Source organism: Anolis carolinensis, unplaced genomic scaffold, assembly GCF_035594765.1.
Source record: "Anolis carolinensis isolate JA03-04 unplaced genomic scaffold, rAnoCar3.1.pri scaffold_10, whole genome shotgun sequence".
In the NCBI taxonomy this organism is placed as follows: Eukaryota; Metazoa; Chordata; class Lepidosauria; order Squamata; family Dactyloidae; genus Anolis; species Anolis carolinensis.
In genome coordinates, this window is record NW_026943821.1 from 4753821 (window position 1) to 4771554 (window position 17734).

Here is a 17734-nt window from a genome sequence, read left to right on the forward strand (position 1 = left end):
CCATGACTGAGTGTAATGATAATAATAATAATAATAATAATAAGGAAACCTGCGAGTTGTAGTTTTGCAAGCTCTCAAGTGTGCATCTGTGCTGTTGAATGAATGCAGTCACAATGGCTCAATGTAATAATAATAATAATAATAACAACAATAATAATAATAATAATAATAATTTTATTCTCTTCTCCTTGTGGTTCAAGATGGGTCACAGCACAGTCAAAACACACAAATTATTATTAGTAGTTGTAGTAGTCATAGTAGTACGTTTATATCCTGCTTTTTCTCTCCATAGGGAGACACAAAGCGGCCAATGTTAAAAGCATTCTATAAAGTACATATTAAATAACAAGACACAAATTTTAAAATTAATGCTTAAAGGTGTTATGGGATTTGTAGTTTGGTGAAACACCAACATTTTATTTGATTTTTTGCAGGGAAGGCTTAGAGTGCTTGTAAAGGCACAACTCTTGTGGCCTTATTGCATTGAGCCACTTAAAAGTGTCATCAAAATGCATTAATTCTACAATGTAGATGCACCCCTCGTTTTGAAAAGTCATATTTTAATTGTTTTCTGGCTTTGCAAGGAGATATATAAGAGCAGCGGATGTTACAAAGTGGCCCTTTGGCAAGTATCCGAAGGTCTGCAACGAAAGCAATGTCAGGGAGATCTAGTTCCCCTGGTCGTTTCTCCCTTCTCCCCTTCCTTGTGCTTATGGTGCCGTCTTCCTTAACAAAACCGCACATCCTCATCAGCCTGGTCCAGACCATGAAGCTGCTGAAATTGCGCCGAAACCTGGTCAAGCTCTCCCTCTACCGCCATTTCACCAACACGCTCATCTTCGCCGTCATCGGTAAGGAGAGAAGGATGCCTCGCTCCTTTGGGATGATGGGAGTTATAGTTTGACAGCTATAACAGCTCCTTCCACTTGGGGAAAAGTGTCCCTCGCTTTTAAATGGTGTTTGAAACCAGATCCGGGGCTTGGAAGAGCCTCGTTGTAAGATGATGGGAGTTGTAGTCCATCCAGAGAGGAGTACAGTAGAGTCTCACTTATCCAACACTCGCTTATCCAACGTTCTGGATTATCCAACGCATTTTTGTAGTCAAAGTTTTCAATACATCGTGATATTTTGGTGCTAAATTCGTAATTACTATATAGCATTACAGCATATTGAACTACTTTTTCTGTCAAATTTGTTGTATAACATGATGTTTTGGTGCTTAATTTGTAAAATCATAACCTAATTTGATGTTTAATAGGCTTTTCCTTAATCTCTCCTTATTATCCATCATATTCACTTATCCAACGTTCTGCCGGCCTGTTTATGTTGGATAAGTGAGACTCTACTGTATTATTATTATTATTATCATCATCATCATACTTACTTGGGGACCCGGGTTATTAGAAGAAGACATTGTTTGTTTTGGGATGTGAGGTAATATCACTTAAGTTTGGTCCAGATCCATCATTGGCTAAATTCAGGGCTCTCTGGATGCAGATGAACTACAATTCCCAGATCCGAAGTCAATCACCCCCAAAAGAGGCCTGCATGCGCAGTTGGCCATGTTGGGTCTGTGTGCCAAGTTTGGTCCAGATCTGATGTCAGCTGGGTTCAATGCTTTTTGGATGCAAGTGAACTACAACTCCCAAAATCAAGGTCCATTCCCACTAGCCCCTGAAGTATGTTCAGTTGGTCATGGGGCTTCTCTGTGCCAAATTTGGTCCCCGCCCATTGTCAGTGGGGGTCACAGTATCAGTAACAGTACTGCAAGTCCCATCATCCGTGGCATGTTTGGTCCAGATTCATCGTTTATTTATTTATTTACAGCATTTTTGCCCCACCTTTCTCACCCGAGGGGACTCAAGGTTGGGTTCACAGTGCTCTCGGGAAGTCAAGTACAACTCAGTATTATGATATAATACTGATAAGACAATTTGATAATATTAATTATCTTCTATATATATAAAAGAGTGATGGCATCAGGGCAGCGGACAAAACAACAAAACTACAGGCCCCCCAACCTCAAAATTTGACAACACAACCCATCATTCACGGCTCTAGGTTGATATAACAAAACGAAAAGAAAAATAAAGTCCTAATTACAGGGAGAGGAATAATAGTTTTTATCCAATTGCTGCCAGTTTGAAGGCTAAGCTCCGCCCACTTGGTCTCTTAGCAACTTATTCAGCCCAGCGGACAGGCACAGTTAGGCTTCACTTAGGCCTCTTCCACAGATTATCAGATTTTAACTGGCTTATATGACAGTGTAGACTCAAGGCCCTTCCACACAGCTATATAACCCATTTAGAATCTTATATTATCTGCTTTGAACTGGATTATCTTGAGTCCACACTTGTCAGGACCCAGGCTACAGAGCACCAATAACCATGCACAGAGGCCGGATTCTATCTAATATCTTTATTAAAGGAGTATATAAAGTCAATAAAAAGAAGTGAAGAATAAAGTTCAGAAATAGACCTTTCAGGAAAGGTCAAATATAGTCCAGGAAAATAATGTCCAATATAAGATATTAAGGCCAAAGTTATAATCTAATAACCGAAACACACACTTGCCAAGCAAGTGTGGGGAGAAGACAAGGTCTTTTAGTCCATAGAAGCTTGACAACAGGGCTGGAAAACAAACTAGATTCTTGGCAAAACAAGACTTGATACGAGGCAACAAGAAGCAAGAACAAGGTCCGTGGCGAGGTCCGGGGAACAAGGCAGGCTAGGAACTTGGTCCTGGAAACAAGGAACTGGAGTTGCGTAGTCCACACACGATCTCACTCCTCAAGCTGACGAGTTGACTCCGCAAGCTTTCCTTCGCGGCAAAACACCTAAATAGGGTCTCGTTTCCCGCCGAAAGAACACTTTCCCTGGAGAACTAAAAGTGAAACCCAACTCTGTCCAGATGCATGACTCCTTAGAATTTCCCAAGGGAAGCAGAGCTAATCAGCTAATTGTTTGGCTGCGATTCTGGCGCTCCGGCGATTCGCCTCCCTAGTTCCTCTATCTCTGTTATAATTGTCCCGACGAGAAAACGGGGGAGAATTCTGCCCAAGGCTTGTTTGGCTGACTTCTTGAGGGCAAACATCCTCCAGGTGCAGGGGCTCCAATTCTGGCTGAACCGGTGGAAATCCCATGTTTTCCTCCTCATCTGCCACAATAGTACTAGGAACGGGACTACAAGGCCCATGAGACATCACAACACTGCCATATAATACACTTCAGTGTGCATACTAAACACACTTCAGTGTGCATACTAAAGACAACCATACAACAGACATTCAATACCACCACTACCTCAACCATTTTTCACCAACACCACCAGACAACGCCACAGCAACGCGTGGCCAGGCACAGTTAGTATATTATATATTAAATGTAATATTACGAATAATATTACAATGTAATGATATAATACAATATAGTAATTTAATGCTAGTATTGTACTATGCCAATAATATAATGTATGTGAATGTAATTTGTAAGCCGCTCTGTGGGGTGAGAAGGGCGGGATATAAATGTAGTAAATAAATAAATAAACTCCCGTAAATCATGATGAATTCTCCCCAAACTTCTTGTTCAGTTGTTGATCAATTCCTCTGTTAACTGTGTGATCCAGGAAAGGGTAGGAAAGGGTTAAGGGGGAGGCAGTGGGAGGGGTCATGCAAATTCCACACCAATGGAGAGAGTAAGAAACACTGGGATGTCTGTGGTGGAGGAAACACACAAAATTTAGGATTAAGTTGTCCCCGTATGAAAGCCTTCACTTGGGTGGTGGGCAGGATGGTGTTTGTGGAGGACACAGGCAGTAAACACAAGACGTCCTAATAATTGACTTATTAATAACTACCTAAGCCCTTTGCATATGGGTTTTTGTGATGCTATAGAACAAGCATGGGTAAACTTCAGTTCTCCAGGTGTTTTGGACTCCAACTCCCAGAATTCCTAGCAGATGGTAGGCTGGAGGGCCAAAGTTTGCCCATGCCTGCTATAGAACAATCCACACCAATGTGTTGTCGAAGGCTTTCGTGGCCAGAATCACAGGGTTGTTGTGTGTTTTCCAGGCTGTATGGCCATGTTCCAGAAGTATTCTCTCCTGACGTTTCACCCACATCTATTGATTGATGCCTGCCATAGATAATAATAATAATAATAATAATAATAATAATAATAATAATAATAATAATAATAATAGTTTATTTTTCTATCCCGCCTCCATCTCCCCAAAGGGACTCGGGGCGGCTCACATGGGGACCAAGCCCAACAAATACAATAAAATACAACCATATAAAATGCATAATAATAATAATAATAATAATAATAATAATAATAATAATAATACTTTATTTTTCTATCCCACCTCTATCTCCCCAAAGGGACTTGGGGCGGCTCACATGGGGACCAAGCCCAACGATATACAATAAAATACAATAATATAAAATGCATAATAATAATAATAATAGTTTATTTTTCTATCCCACCTCAGTCTCCCCGAAGGGACTCGGGGTGGTTCACATGGGGACCAAGCCCAACAATATACAATAAAATACAACAATATAAAATGCATAATAATAATAATAATAATAGTTTATTTTTCTATCCCGCCTCCATTTCCCCGAAGGGACTCGGGGACGCTCACATGGCGACCAAGCCCAACAATATACATTATAATACAATAATATAAAATGCATAATAATAATAATAATAATAATAGATGTGGGCGAAACATCAGGAGAGAATACTTCCGAAACATGGCCATACAGCCGGGAAACTACAACAACGCAATCCACACCAAAGTTTAGCTGAGTCCAATCAATAGGCACATAATAATAATAATAATAATAATAATAATAATAATAATAATAATAATAATAATAATAATAATAATAGATGTGGGCGAAACATCAGGAGAGAATACTTCCGAAACATGGCCATACAGCCGGGAAACTACAACAACGCAATCCACACCAAAGTTTAGCTGAGTCCAATCAATAGGCACATAATAATAATAATAATAATAATAATAATAATAATAATAATAATAACAACAACAACAACAACAACAACAACAACAACAACTTTATTTTTATACCCGCCTCTATCTCCCCAAAGGGGACTCAGGGCGGCTTACATGGGGCCAAGCCCGAATAAAAACAATAGCAATATAAAACACAACAATAGACAAAAGACATGCACAATTATAAAAATTTAAACATTAGCCAATAAAAACAAATGACAAGAACTAATAAAAACATGGAATACTAGAATATTATTGCCACTATATTTCTGTTCTGTTTCCTAAGACTTGTGGCGTAATAACTAATGCGTCCAAATTTAATTCTATGAAATTTTAAGATTTTTGTGCAACGCAACCAGAAAATGCACCCCATGGCACCTCATTTCTTGCCATTAGATCTGACATTTGCAATGGTTTTTCTCTGCAGCATCGGTGATCTTCATTATCTGGACCACAAAGACATTCCGGCTTGCCACGTGTCAGTCTGTGAGTTGAGGGTTTTTTTGGAGGGAGTATTCTTGTATGTTTGCAAGGTTTTAGGACATATATATACACTGTATATACTTGAAGATAAGATGAGTTTTTCAGCCCTTTTTAAGTTGAAAAAGCTTCCCTCAGCTTATAATGGGGCCAAGGTCAAGGTTGGCAACGGAGCCTGCAGGCTATTGCTTGTAATATATAATATATTTCTCTCTTCCCCTCCCTTATCAGTGTGTTTTCTTTTGCAAAGCCTCCATTGCTCTTAATCAAGGGAATGTTTTGAAAAGGAAAAGATGCCCTTGCAAGTCAGGAAGAAGAAAAATATATATTCATTAATCTTATGAAAGCATTTTCCCCTGAAATATTTGTTAAACTCTCCTACAGATATTAACCCCTTGAAAGCTTTTGTAATCCTTATGAACCTATATATTTTTATCTATCTATCTATCTACATTAATTTTATATATGAATTTTCCCCTCGTATGTTTGCAGATCTTTGCAAATCCTACATCCATGTACAGTAGAGTCTCGCTTATCCAACGTAAACGGGCCAGCAGAACATTGGATAAGCAAATATGTTGGAAAATAAGGAGAGAATAAGGAAAAGCCTATTAAACATCAAATTAGGTTATGATTTTACAAATTAAGCACCAAAACATCATGTTATACAACAAATTTGACAGAAAAAGTAGTTCAATACGCAGTAATGCTATGTAGTAATTACTGTATTTACAAATTTAGCACCAAAATATCATGATGTATTGAAAACATTGAGTACAAAAATGCGTTGGATAATCCAGAACCTTGGATAAGCGAGTGTTGGATAAGTGAGACTCTACAATACCTGTATATCTGTAGCCATACATGTACATTATTTTTATATACGAATTTACCCTCATATGTTTGCAAGTCTGCTAATCTTATATAGATATAATTATCTATATAAAGAGAGATGCCTGTATTGATAGATATGAATATATTCTTACCTATATATAGGGCTTGCAAATATTACAGGGGGGAAATGAACACACAAATATGTATAGACATGTCTAGATATGGCTTGCAAATATTGTAGGGGAATGCACACACACACACACACACACACACACACACACAGAGGGGGGGATTTGTAAGTTTCAGGGGAAATGCATATGTGAAATTAGTATCTATAATTATAGATCTATATCTAGCTCTGTATTATTTATATAAGCATTGAATGTTTGCCTGTTACTATGTTGGCAGCTGGCCGGAGTCCCCATGGGGAGATAGGGTGGGATCCCCATGAAGTTGTTTGTTATTATTATTATTATTAGGTTATTGTTGATACCATATTGTTTTTGTTGCCCCTACTTTCCTACTTATAGAGCTAGTTTATTGTTTTTCTTTGAAATACGGTAAATATTCAAAAACATTTAACTTACTGATGTAAGTTATTAATGTAATTTTATTGGTATCTATTTTTATTTTTAAAATTTACCAGTAGCTGCTGCATTTCCCATCCTCGGCTTAAACGCGAGTCAATAAGTTATCCCAGTTTTTTGTGGTAAAATTATGTGCCTCGGCTTATATTCAAGTCGGCTTATACTTGAGTATATACGGTATATGCATTTGAATGGTCCTATTCGTCTTTATATTACTTCCCCAGGACTGGCGAGAACTTTGGATCGATGATGCTTTTTGGAGGTTCCTCTTTTCCATCATTCTGTTGGTCATCATGTTCTTATGGAGACCTTCTGCCAACAACCAAAGGTACGGAGCATCCCCAGCCGAGTTTGGCGACTTGATTTATTATTATTATTATTATTATTATTATTATTATTATTATTATTATTATTATTATTATTATTGTAGTATATTATCATATTATTACTATTATATTGTTATTATATTATTCATTATTCATGACTACATTGAAACTACAATAGAGAGAAATCAGCGTGGAAACTGCAAGAGGTACCCTAGATTGTTGTACATGGAAATTATGGTAGTAAATTTTGATTTATTAAATACAGTTATATATTACAATTATACATTTTTGTTATTTAAACTATACATATTGCGAAATTATGGTTTTTTTCTCGAAGTGACACACCACCCAAGTCATGCTAGGGGGTTTTTTTTGGTGAATTTTGACAAAACACAGAGGCAATTTAATATTTTCCAGCTTCTGGCTTCATGAGGGTATGCTCGATTCCGGCCACAGGGGGAGGTGCTGCTTCATCATCCACTGCGACACCGAGTCCTTGATGGAGTCCTTCCTCATTCCTTTCCGCACACTGCTGGACATTTTTATGGTGTCATAAATTAGTTAAATTAGCCTCCTCGCATAAGCGGTACCTAATTTTTCCTACTATCTTTCAGGTTGCTTAGGTCAACAACGAGCTAGGATATTTTTTTTAATGGTCGGGCGCTCAATCTGACTCAGGCTGGCTTCGAACTCATGACCTCTCAGTCAGTAGTGATTTATTGCAGCAGGCTACTAACCAGCTGCGCCACAGCCCAGCCATCATATTATTATATTATACTATATTATTTATTACATAGCCTATCAAGAAAGAAATCTTTGGTGACTTGATGTTTTAGGCCTTTTTTCTGGGGTTTATTGAGGCACCAATTCAGAAAATTGCATCAGCCCTAACTTCTTACATAACACTACGTAACTTTTTTTAAAAAAGAATTCTGTTCCTGGTTCAAAAGTATTATTTTCTGTTTAATTGTGCTGTCTTTACTTTGAGAGTAGTTGTTTATGCTCCAGAAACTTCGCCTCTGTGACACAAACTACCGTATATATTCGAGTATAAGCCGACCCGAATATAAGCCGAGGCACCTAATTTTTCCACAAAAAAAATGGGTAAACATTGACTCCAGTATAAGCCGAGGGTGGTAAATTTCAGAAATAAAAATAGACACCAAGAAAATTACATTAATTGAGGCCTCAGTAGGTTAAATGTTTTTGAATATTTACATAAAGCTCAAATTTATGATAAGACTATCCAAATCTGATCAAATCATTATTCTCATCTTCTTCAATGTAAATGTGCTTATGTGTCCTTAAATACAGGAAAATAATACATGTAATAATAAATAGAGTAAAATAATAAATGCAATAATAATACAGTAGAGTCTCGCTTATCCAACGTAAACGGGCCAGCAGAATGTTGGATAAGCGAATATGTTGGATAATAAGGAGGGATTAAGGAAAAGCCTATTAAACATCAAATTAGGTTATGATTTTACAAATTAAGCACCAAAACGTCATGTTTAACAACAAATTTGACAGAAAAAGTAGTTCAATACACAGTAATGCTATGTAGTAATTGCTGTATTTACGAATTTAGCACCAAAATATCATGATGTATTGAAAACATTGACTACAAAAATGCGTTGGATAATCCAGAATGTTGGATAAGCATGGCTTGGATAAGTGAGACTACTGTAATAAGATCAGAGTGAAATAATAAATGTATTATTATTAATAATAAAAAAGAGTAAAATAAATGTGATAGTAGCAACAATAATAGAGAAAAATAATAAATGTAATAATACCAATAATAATAGAGAAAAATAATACATGTACCATATATTCTTGAGTATAAGCTCACCCAAATATAAGCCGACCAGGACCCTGGCCGAGGGGGGCTTTTTCAGTCTTAAAAAAAGGGCTGAAAAACTAGGCTTATACTCGAGCATATACAGTATGTTAAATTTGTTGAGCCTCATTGAAAAAGCAGAGCAAAATGTGCCATAGCAAGAAATGACAAAAATCGTAGTGTTACTTAGTGTAATGGTCATTCTAGTTTTCTATGGCAACTTGTATCTCAAAACAGTTTGGATCTCTAATGGCCAACCTCGCTTTCAGTTCAGACCCAGGGAGCTGTGAACTCTGGAAATCCCATTTTCTATCCTGATGATGATGATGATGATAATGTTTATGATGATTTTTTGCAACTTCTCCCACCAGATATGCCTTTATGCCCTTGGTGGATGAAGGGAGCGAACAAGAGGACGAGGACGAAGAGCAGATGGTAAATGAGGCCTATGGTAAGGATTTGGGGAAGGAAATCCGGTTTTTAGGGCATCGCAAAATGGAATATAAAAAGACATAGGCCTAAAAAGAGACTTTCCTTTCATTGGTGATGCATACATATGATATAACCATACCTTTAGCTGATTAAGTCACTTTCCAGTTCGGACGTTCTACCAATTCATTCCCAACTAATTTTCCATTTGTTCACCCGCTCCCAACGTGTCCCTATAATAACCCATAATCTCCGTTGGTTGTATGCATTACTCCGACCCTATATTTTCACAACATTACAGTAAGATCAGGCTTGAAGGGATCCTTTCTGGGAGGGAAATGCCTTATTTTCTACGTGGAATAATTGAATATGAGAGAGATCTGTTTGTTTCTTCTTTGCTCATTTTTGCAGAAGGGATGAAGATGCGGGGAGGAAAACCCGAAGCCAATGGGATCCTCAAAGGCAGCAGGGTGGTAAGAACCTACAACATCGCCATCCTTATTATTATTATTATTATTATTATTATTATTATTATTATTATTATTATTATTTTATTGTATGACACAACAAACAAGATAGATAGGCTGGATTTCGTTTCACGAAATCACAAGTCAAACACTTCCCAAGTGTCTAGGACTGTGTGATGTATTTTCGGATGATGCTCGCAGATCCCAGTGGGGTGGCCTTTTGCAGTTGACAGATCGTAATTTAACTATTATTATTATTATTATTATTATTATTATTATTATTACAACAACAATGCTCAACAAATAAAAATGTTTTGATGTCTTAATTTTTTAGACCTGTTCCTGGGGCTATTGGGGGCACTGATTCAGAAAACTGCATTGGTTAGACCACATCAGCTCTAGTTTCTTAGATAGGATTATTATGGTTTTCTATGGACACACAGATAGATGAAAACTGTTAGGTGGCATATGTCCTGTATCTCAAAAACTAGAGCTGATGGGGGAATACAAGTGCCATTTTTGGAATCAGCGGTTCAAATATACCCAGAAACAAGTCTAATATTAATGTGTAATAATAGCAAATTATTATTTTTTATACCCCACCTTTTCTCTCCTTTTTCTCAAGGAGATGCAAAGTGGTTTATTATCATTAATAATAATAACAACAACAACAATACCCCTGTAACCATGGAATCTAAGTTGTAATGGTATTCCTAATAATAATAATAATAATAATAATAACAACAACAACAGCAACAACAACAACAACACCCCTGTAACCATGGAACCTATGTTGTAATGGTCTTCCTATTATTATTATTATTATTATTATTACTACTACTACTACTACTACACAGCTCAAGACAAGGTACAACACAGTCAAAAGACAACAACATAAAATACATACAGTAAAATATATATATATATACAGTGTTCCCTCACTTATTATGGGGGTTACGTTCTAGGACCACCCACATGTGAAAATCCGCGAAGTAGGGACACTATTTTTATTTTAATATTTAAATGTTGCCCTGGCGGCGGCAGCGGCAAAAGAGCCCCGAAGAGCCTTTTCTCCTTCATATATGTCATCAGTTAGACCCATTGGATGCATGGGCTTTCGTAACCATTATGTTGTGAAGTATATCGAATATGAGCAATCTGTGTTCCTCATTTTTCTGTCTTCTTAAATCTTGCTCCTTTTCTCCTTTCTTAGGATGAAGACTTGAAATGGGTGGAAGAAAACATTCCCTCCTCTATGGCCGACGTGTAGGTTTTGGTTCTAAATCTTAAATCTTTATGTATTTGTCTGGCCGGTCAACTAAGTTCAGGTTCTTTTAAAGCAGCTGAACTAGGCATCGTTCTGTTATTCCAGCAAGTAATGAATTGCAACTGTGGAGGAATTAGATAAAGTCCTGACATATAGAATCCTAGAGTTGAAAGGGAACCCCAAGGACCATCCAGTCCAACCCCCTTGTGCTATGCAAAAAAGACACAATCTGATCCCTCCCGACAGATGTCCATCCAGCCTCTGCTTTTGCATTCAGTTCTTAGCAAAATGATTGAGGTTCTTAGATCTAGCTTCCCAAAATATAGTGATAGATATACAGTAGTCTCACTTATCCAACATAAACAGGCCGGCAGAACGTTGGATAAGCGAATATGTTGGATAATAAGGAGAGATTAAGGAGAAGCCTATTAAACATCAAATTAGGTTATGATTTTACAAATTAAGCACCAAAACATCATGTTATACAACAAATTTGACAGAAAAAGTAGTTCAATACGCAGTAATGCTACATAGTAATTACTGTATTTACGAATTTCGCACCAAAATATCACGATATATTGAAAACATTGACTACAAAAATGTGTTGGATAATCCAGAACGTTGGATAAGCGAGACTCTACTGTACCATGATTCACTTTTGTTGTAACCCCAATCTTTCTCACTTCTCTTCCAGAGTGCTGCCGCCTTTGCTAGACTCTGATGAGGTAAGCCAGCTGCAATTTATTTATTATATTTATAGTAATTATTATTATTAAGTGTATCTTGTTTTATCTCTCTAAAGAGACTCAAAGCATCTCACAATTTAACCAATGCCAAGTCATTTAAAACCTAAAAATATACAAACATTAAAATGGAATTAATCATGAACAGTATTAAAAATAAGCCAGTTAAAACACTTTGACCCAATTAAATTATTATTATTATTATTATTATTATTATTATTATTATTATTATTATTTATACTGCTCTTTTTCTTTCCACAAGGAGACTCAAAGTGGCTTAACTCAAAGTGGCTTATTGTTGTTGTTGTTATTATTATTATTATTATTATTATTATTATTATTATTATTAAAGAATAATAATAGTAATAACGGTAATAATAATCATAACTCTAACCATGGAGCCTATGTTGTAATGGTCTTTTCCGATGATGATGATGATGATGATGATGATGATGATGATGATGATGATGATGATGATATCCCAGTAACCATGGAAGGAGCCTCCGGTGGCCTAGGGGATAAAAGCCTTGTGACTTGAAGGTTGGGTTGCTGACCTAAAGGCTGCCAGGTTCGAATCCCACCCGGGGAGAGTGCGGATGAGCTCCCTCTATCAGCTCCAGCTCCATGCGGGGACATGAGAGAAGCCTCCCACAAGGATGGTAAACATCAAAAACATCCGGGCGTCCCCTGGGCAACGTCCTTGCAGATGGCCAATTCTCTCACTCCAGAAGCAACTCCAGTTGCTCCTGACACGAAAAAAAAGTAACCATGGATACTATCTGGTAATGGTCTTCCAATAATAATAATATAATATTATATATTATTATATATAATTATATAATATTAAATAATAATAATAATACATCTGTAATTGTGGAGCCTATCTTGTAATGGTCTTCCAATATTTTTTAATAATAATAATATGCCAGTACCCATGGGTACTATCTGGTAATGGTCTTCCAATAATAATAATAATAAATTATATATAATTATATAATATATAATAATAATTATTATTATATTATAATAAAAGGCTTTCGAATAACAATTAGCAGCATTAATTACTATTATGTACGCTGGAACTCAATTGACAGACCCAGTCTTTTAAACTTGAACACGCCTATCTGTATTTTATAATGCATTTATGAATGTTTGATGTAAGTTAATTTTTTAACTGATTTATAGTGTATTGTACAATTTTTATATATGCGTTTTATTGTAAGCCGCCCTGAGTCCCCTGATGGGTGAGAAGGGCGGGATATAAATATTGTAATAAATAAATAAATAAATAAATAAATAAAATAATTATAATATTACTCCTGTAACCATGGGATCTATCTGATAATGGTCTTCCAATTATTATTATTATTATTATTATTATTATTATTATTATTATTATTATTATTATATTATAATAATAATAATAATAATAATAATAATACCCCTGTAACCATGGGATCTATCTAATAACGGTCTTCCATTAATAATAATAATTATTATATAACATTTTATTATTATTATAATAATACCCCTGTAACCATGGGATCTATTTGATAATATTCTTCCAATAATAAGAATAAACCTGTAATTGTGGAGCCTATCTTGTAATGGTCTTCCAATATTTTTTAATAATAATAATACACCTGTAACCATGGAGCCTATCTTGTTAAGGTCTTCCAATAATAATAATAATAATAATATACATCACACAATCCTAGACACTTGGGAAGTGTTTGACTTGTGATTTTGTGATACGAAATCCAGCATATCTATCTTGTTTGCTGTGTCATACAATAATAGTAATAATATTATGCCTGTAACTGTGGACCCTATCTTGTAATGGTCTTCCAATAACAAGAACAACCACACCAACAACTTATTACTTGCCTCTCCTTGCGGCTCGTGGTTGGCTTACAAAGGGTTAAAAACAGAGCTATACAAACACAACACTATTGAAATGCATATAACCAAATACACTCACATTATTCCATCTTATCCTTTCTTTTTCCTTTTCTCCCCTTTGCAGGAAATTGTGACCACCAAATTCGAAATGTCCAAGATGGAATGAAACATCCCAGCCCCAGTCGCTCTGCCGCCGGCTCTTCCTGATGGGTTTTTTTTGTACGGATGAAGATGGCCATCTCCTTTTTTCATTCTTCTTCTTCACCACATGCATATATATATATATATTTGTATATGGTTAAAGGATTATTTTATTACTTTTTTTGCCTTTCTAACTCTAGCGTTTTCCCCGGGCCAGGACCTCTCTCTGCCTTGGGGCGAAAGAGAGGAGGATTTTGGGACAAATCATATTGGAGAAGAGGATTTGCGGGACGATGCGACTGACGTTTATTTTGGTTTTTTCCGTTCTCTTTGCTTCTCTTCATTTCCAATGAAGACAACGCAGAGGCTGCTTGCACAGTCCTTCGGTTGGGATTTGCTTTGGGATTCCTACAATCGTCGGACTCGTCGCAAATATATAAAAAGCGGAAGGAGCACGTGTACATATCTAAAAGAGACGAGATGAGACTTTCCATGCCCGTTTTCCCCCTAGATCACACTGTCGATCCAACATGAGTGTGCATGTTATAATTTTCCACAAATGAGTTGTATTTTCGAGCGGGAAAAAAGGTTTGGGGTCGGGCGCGGAAGATACGTTTGGGAGCGGATTGTGTGGTCCGATTCTTTGCGGAAAGATATTTCCTTGGTCATGGAGAAGAGAGATGGTAGAAAAAGGGAGTGAATGGGAAAGATAGAAAGTGCTAGGGTTGAAAATCCTACAGAGTGAAATGGGATCTAAATGCTCGTTCTTGAATGGTTAAGATTGGTTTGAAACTTGCTTCTTGGGCGTCCTTTGGTTCCTAGGATGTCCCAAAAGCCTCCGATTAAGGAATGCAGGGTTGTTATTTCAGAAAAGCCAACCTCTGTGCCAAAAATACATGTGCCGAGTGTCCGCTTTGTTTGGAATTATCGGTTATTTTGAGTCTGTGTGTGAGTGTTTACATCAAGCATAGGTGAACTTTGGACCTCTTAAGTGTTTGGACTACAACTCCCATCATTCCTAACAGCCTCAGGCCCTTTCCTTTTCCCCCGCAGCCGCTTAAGCGGCTGCGGGGGAAAAGGAAGGGGCCTGAGGCTGTTAGGAATGATGGGAGTTGTAGTCCAAAACACTTAGAGGTCCAAAGTTGATCCATAAACTGGTTGAGATGCTCCAAAACATTGACTTGCATTATAGATCAGTTCAGGTTTCATTCGAGGTCAGGGTGGAAGTTTCTGCAGCATCTCTCCATTTCATGTATGTTTTGTTTCGGAATTATTTGCATTATTATTTGGGGTTTGTTCGAGATCACGGCGGGACGAAAACGTTGCCCTTCGAATAGCGTTTTTGCAGCATCTCAGTTTCAGTATGCTTGGAATTTGCTTTGTTTGGGGTGCATTGCTGAGCAAAACCGTCACCCTTCGAATGCAGTCTATGTTGACGTTCCCAAATAATTAGGGGAATTATTGACAGTAGGAAGGCTCGATAAGGAATTAAAACAAGGCACAAATCCAATAGGATGTGGCTTGCGATGGTGAATCAGAACACTGTTCATTGAAAAGAGGAAAAAAGGGCATTCTGCTTCCTCGCTGGGTCCAACTTTTTGAAAAAAAATATATTTCCCCGGGCGTGTTGTCGAAGGCTTTCATGGCCCGGAATCATTGGGTTGCTGTGAGTTTTCTGGGCTGTCTGGCCACGCTCCGGCATCACTCTCTCCTGGCGTTTTGCCCACACCTATGGCAGGCATCCTCGGAGATTGTGAGGTTGGTTGGAAACGAGGCAAGTGGGGTTTATATATCTTTGGAATAATGTCCAGGGTGTTGGAGGCAAGTGTGAGTGTTGTAATTAGCATGGAATAGCCTTGCAGCTTCAAAGACTGGGTGCTTCCTGCCTGGGGGAATCCTTTGTGGGGAGGTGTTAACTGGCCCTCATTGTTCCCCCTGTTTTCTGGAACACTAAAATCAGGACAGTAAATAAAGAAACAACACTCACAAAAAAAGAGGAAGGGAGCAGCCAGGCGTTGAAGCTACAAGGCTATTCGGGGCTAATCACAACATTCACGCTTGCCTCCAACAGACAAAGAGTTCTTTCTCCCACCTGGACATCATTCCGCAGATACATAAAACCCCATTTGCCTAGTTTCCAACAGACCTCGCAACCTCTGAGGGTGTCTGCCATAGATGTGGGTGAAACGTCAGGAGAGAATGCTTCTGGAATACAGCCATACAGCCCGGAAAACTCACAGCAACCCAATTTCTCAAGTGTCTTCTAAGGTGCGTGGGACTTTCCCCTCCATCTTTTCTGGTATACATTTTAGGCCTTTTTCGAAATCTTAGAAGTCACTTTCCTGGGCTTAAAAAGGGTTGAAAGGAGCCACATTCCCTTACAGGTTACTTGGGGTCGAGCAATGCTTTTTATATGGGACGTTGCAGCCCTCCAAAGCCATATTATAATCTCTTTGGATTGGAAATGGTTCCATTCAAAGCATGGTCCCTTTTACCTTTAAAAGGAATAAATACCTTCCCATTTTGGACCATTTTATCATCAACCCAGCCTTATTCCTGCATTGGAATACGTTTGGAGCCATAGACATTGATACGTTTGCTTTGCCGCCGTGGCTTTTTATATTTCTCTCCATTCTCCCTTTGTGTTTGATCTGATGTGATTTGGGTATTATTTCGATGATTCCGGGTGAGGAGGAAGAATTAAGATTTTTCTTAACAACAAATAATAATATTTATTTTGAAAATTGTACATATGTCTTTTCTGGGAGGAGAAGCCGTGTGTGTGTGTTTTATGCAGTAATATTTAAAAAATCACACCCTAAAATTGTTGTCCTGTGTGTATCGAAAAGGGGAGATTGCATTTTTGAGAAGGGATTATATAAGTGTACTAGCTGTGCCTGGCCACACATTGCTGTGGCAAATTATGGTGGTATGGGAAATAAAGTATTGAGGAATTGGTGGTAGTTAAGGTAAAAGGTAAAGGTTTTCCCCTGACATTAAGTCCATTATAAATGGGTTATATAGCTGTGTGGAAGGGCCTTGAGTCTACACTGCCATATAATCCAGTGCAAATTAGATAATCTGTGGAAGAGGCCTAAGTGAGGCCTAAATCTGCCTGTCCCCTGGGCTGAGTTGGTTGCTAGGAGACCAAGTGGGCAGAGATTAGCCCTCTAAACTGGCAGTAATTGGATAAAAACAATTATTCCTTTCCCTCTAATTAGGACTTTTTTTTGTATCAATCTACAGGCGTGGATGATGGGTTGTGTTGTCAAATTTCGAGGTTGGGGGGCCTGTAGTTTTGTTGTTTTGTGGGTCGCCGTGATGCCACCACTCATTTATATATATAGACTAGCTTGGGTACCCAGCGTTGCCCGGGTTATTTGAAAAAGTCAATTTTTTTTTTTAAAATTTTTTTGCACAAAATTTATAAGGTTGTGTGTGGGTGAACTACAACTCACATCATGCCAGGTTAACCCCGAGAAACTCCACCAGTATTTAAAGTTTGTTATGTTGAGCAAGTTTGCTCTGGATGCATCATGGGTGGGGTTCAATGTGCTCTCTGGTTGTAGGGTGAACTACAACTCCCGCTATGGTGAGTCAGTCCCCTCAAACCCCTTCACGAGGTTGAGTTAGTCATGAGGATTCTGAGTGCCAAGTTTGGTCCAGGTCCATCATCGGTGGAGGTCACAGTTT

At 37.7% G+C, this 17734-nt stretch overlaps 1 protein-coding gene across 2 annotated transcripts in view; it reads left to right on the top strand.

The window, feature by feature from the left end:
- The window catches only part of LOC100567292 (transmembrane protein 87A), a 34659-nt gene extending 19708 nt beyond the window's left edge, over nt 1-14951 (top strand). For both annotated transcript variants that reach the window (XM_062962423.1, XM_062962424.1), the window contains exons 13-20: nt 743-851; nt 5450-5508; nt 7148-7251; nt 9464-9543; nt 9933-9994; nt 11202-11254; nt 11950-11980; nt 14025-14951. In XM_062962423.1, coding sequence (XP_062818493.1) covers nt 743-851; nt 5450-5508; nt 7148-7251; nt 9464-9543; nt 9933-9994; nt 11202-11254; nt 11950-11980; nt 14025-14066 — 540 coding nt within the window. In that variant the 3' untranslated portion in view covers nt 14067-14951. The remainder of the gene's footprint in view (nt 1-742; nt 852-5449; nt 5509-7147; nt 7252-9463; nt 9544-9932; nt 9995-11201; nt 11255-11949; nt 11981-14024) is intronic.
- Nucleotides 14952-17734: the final 2783 nt, after the last annotated feature.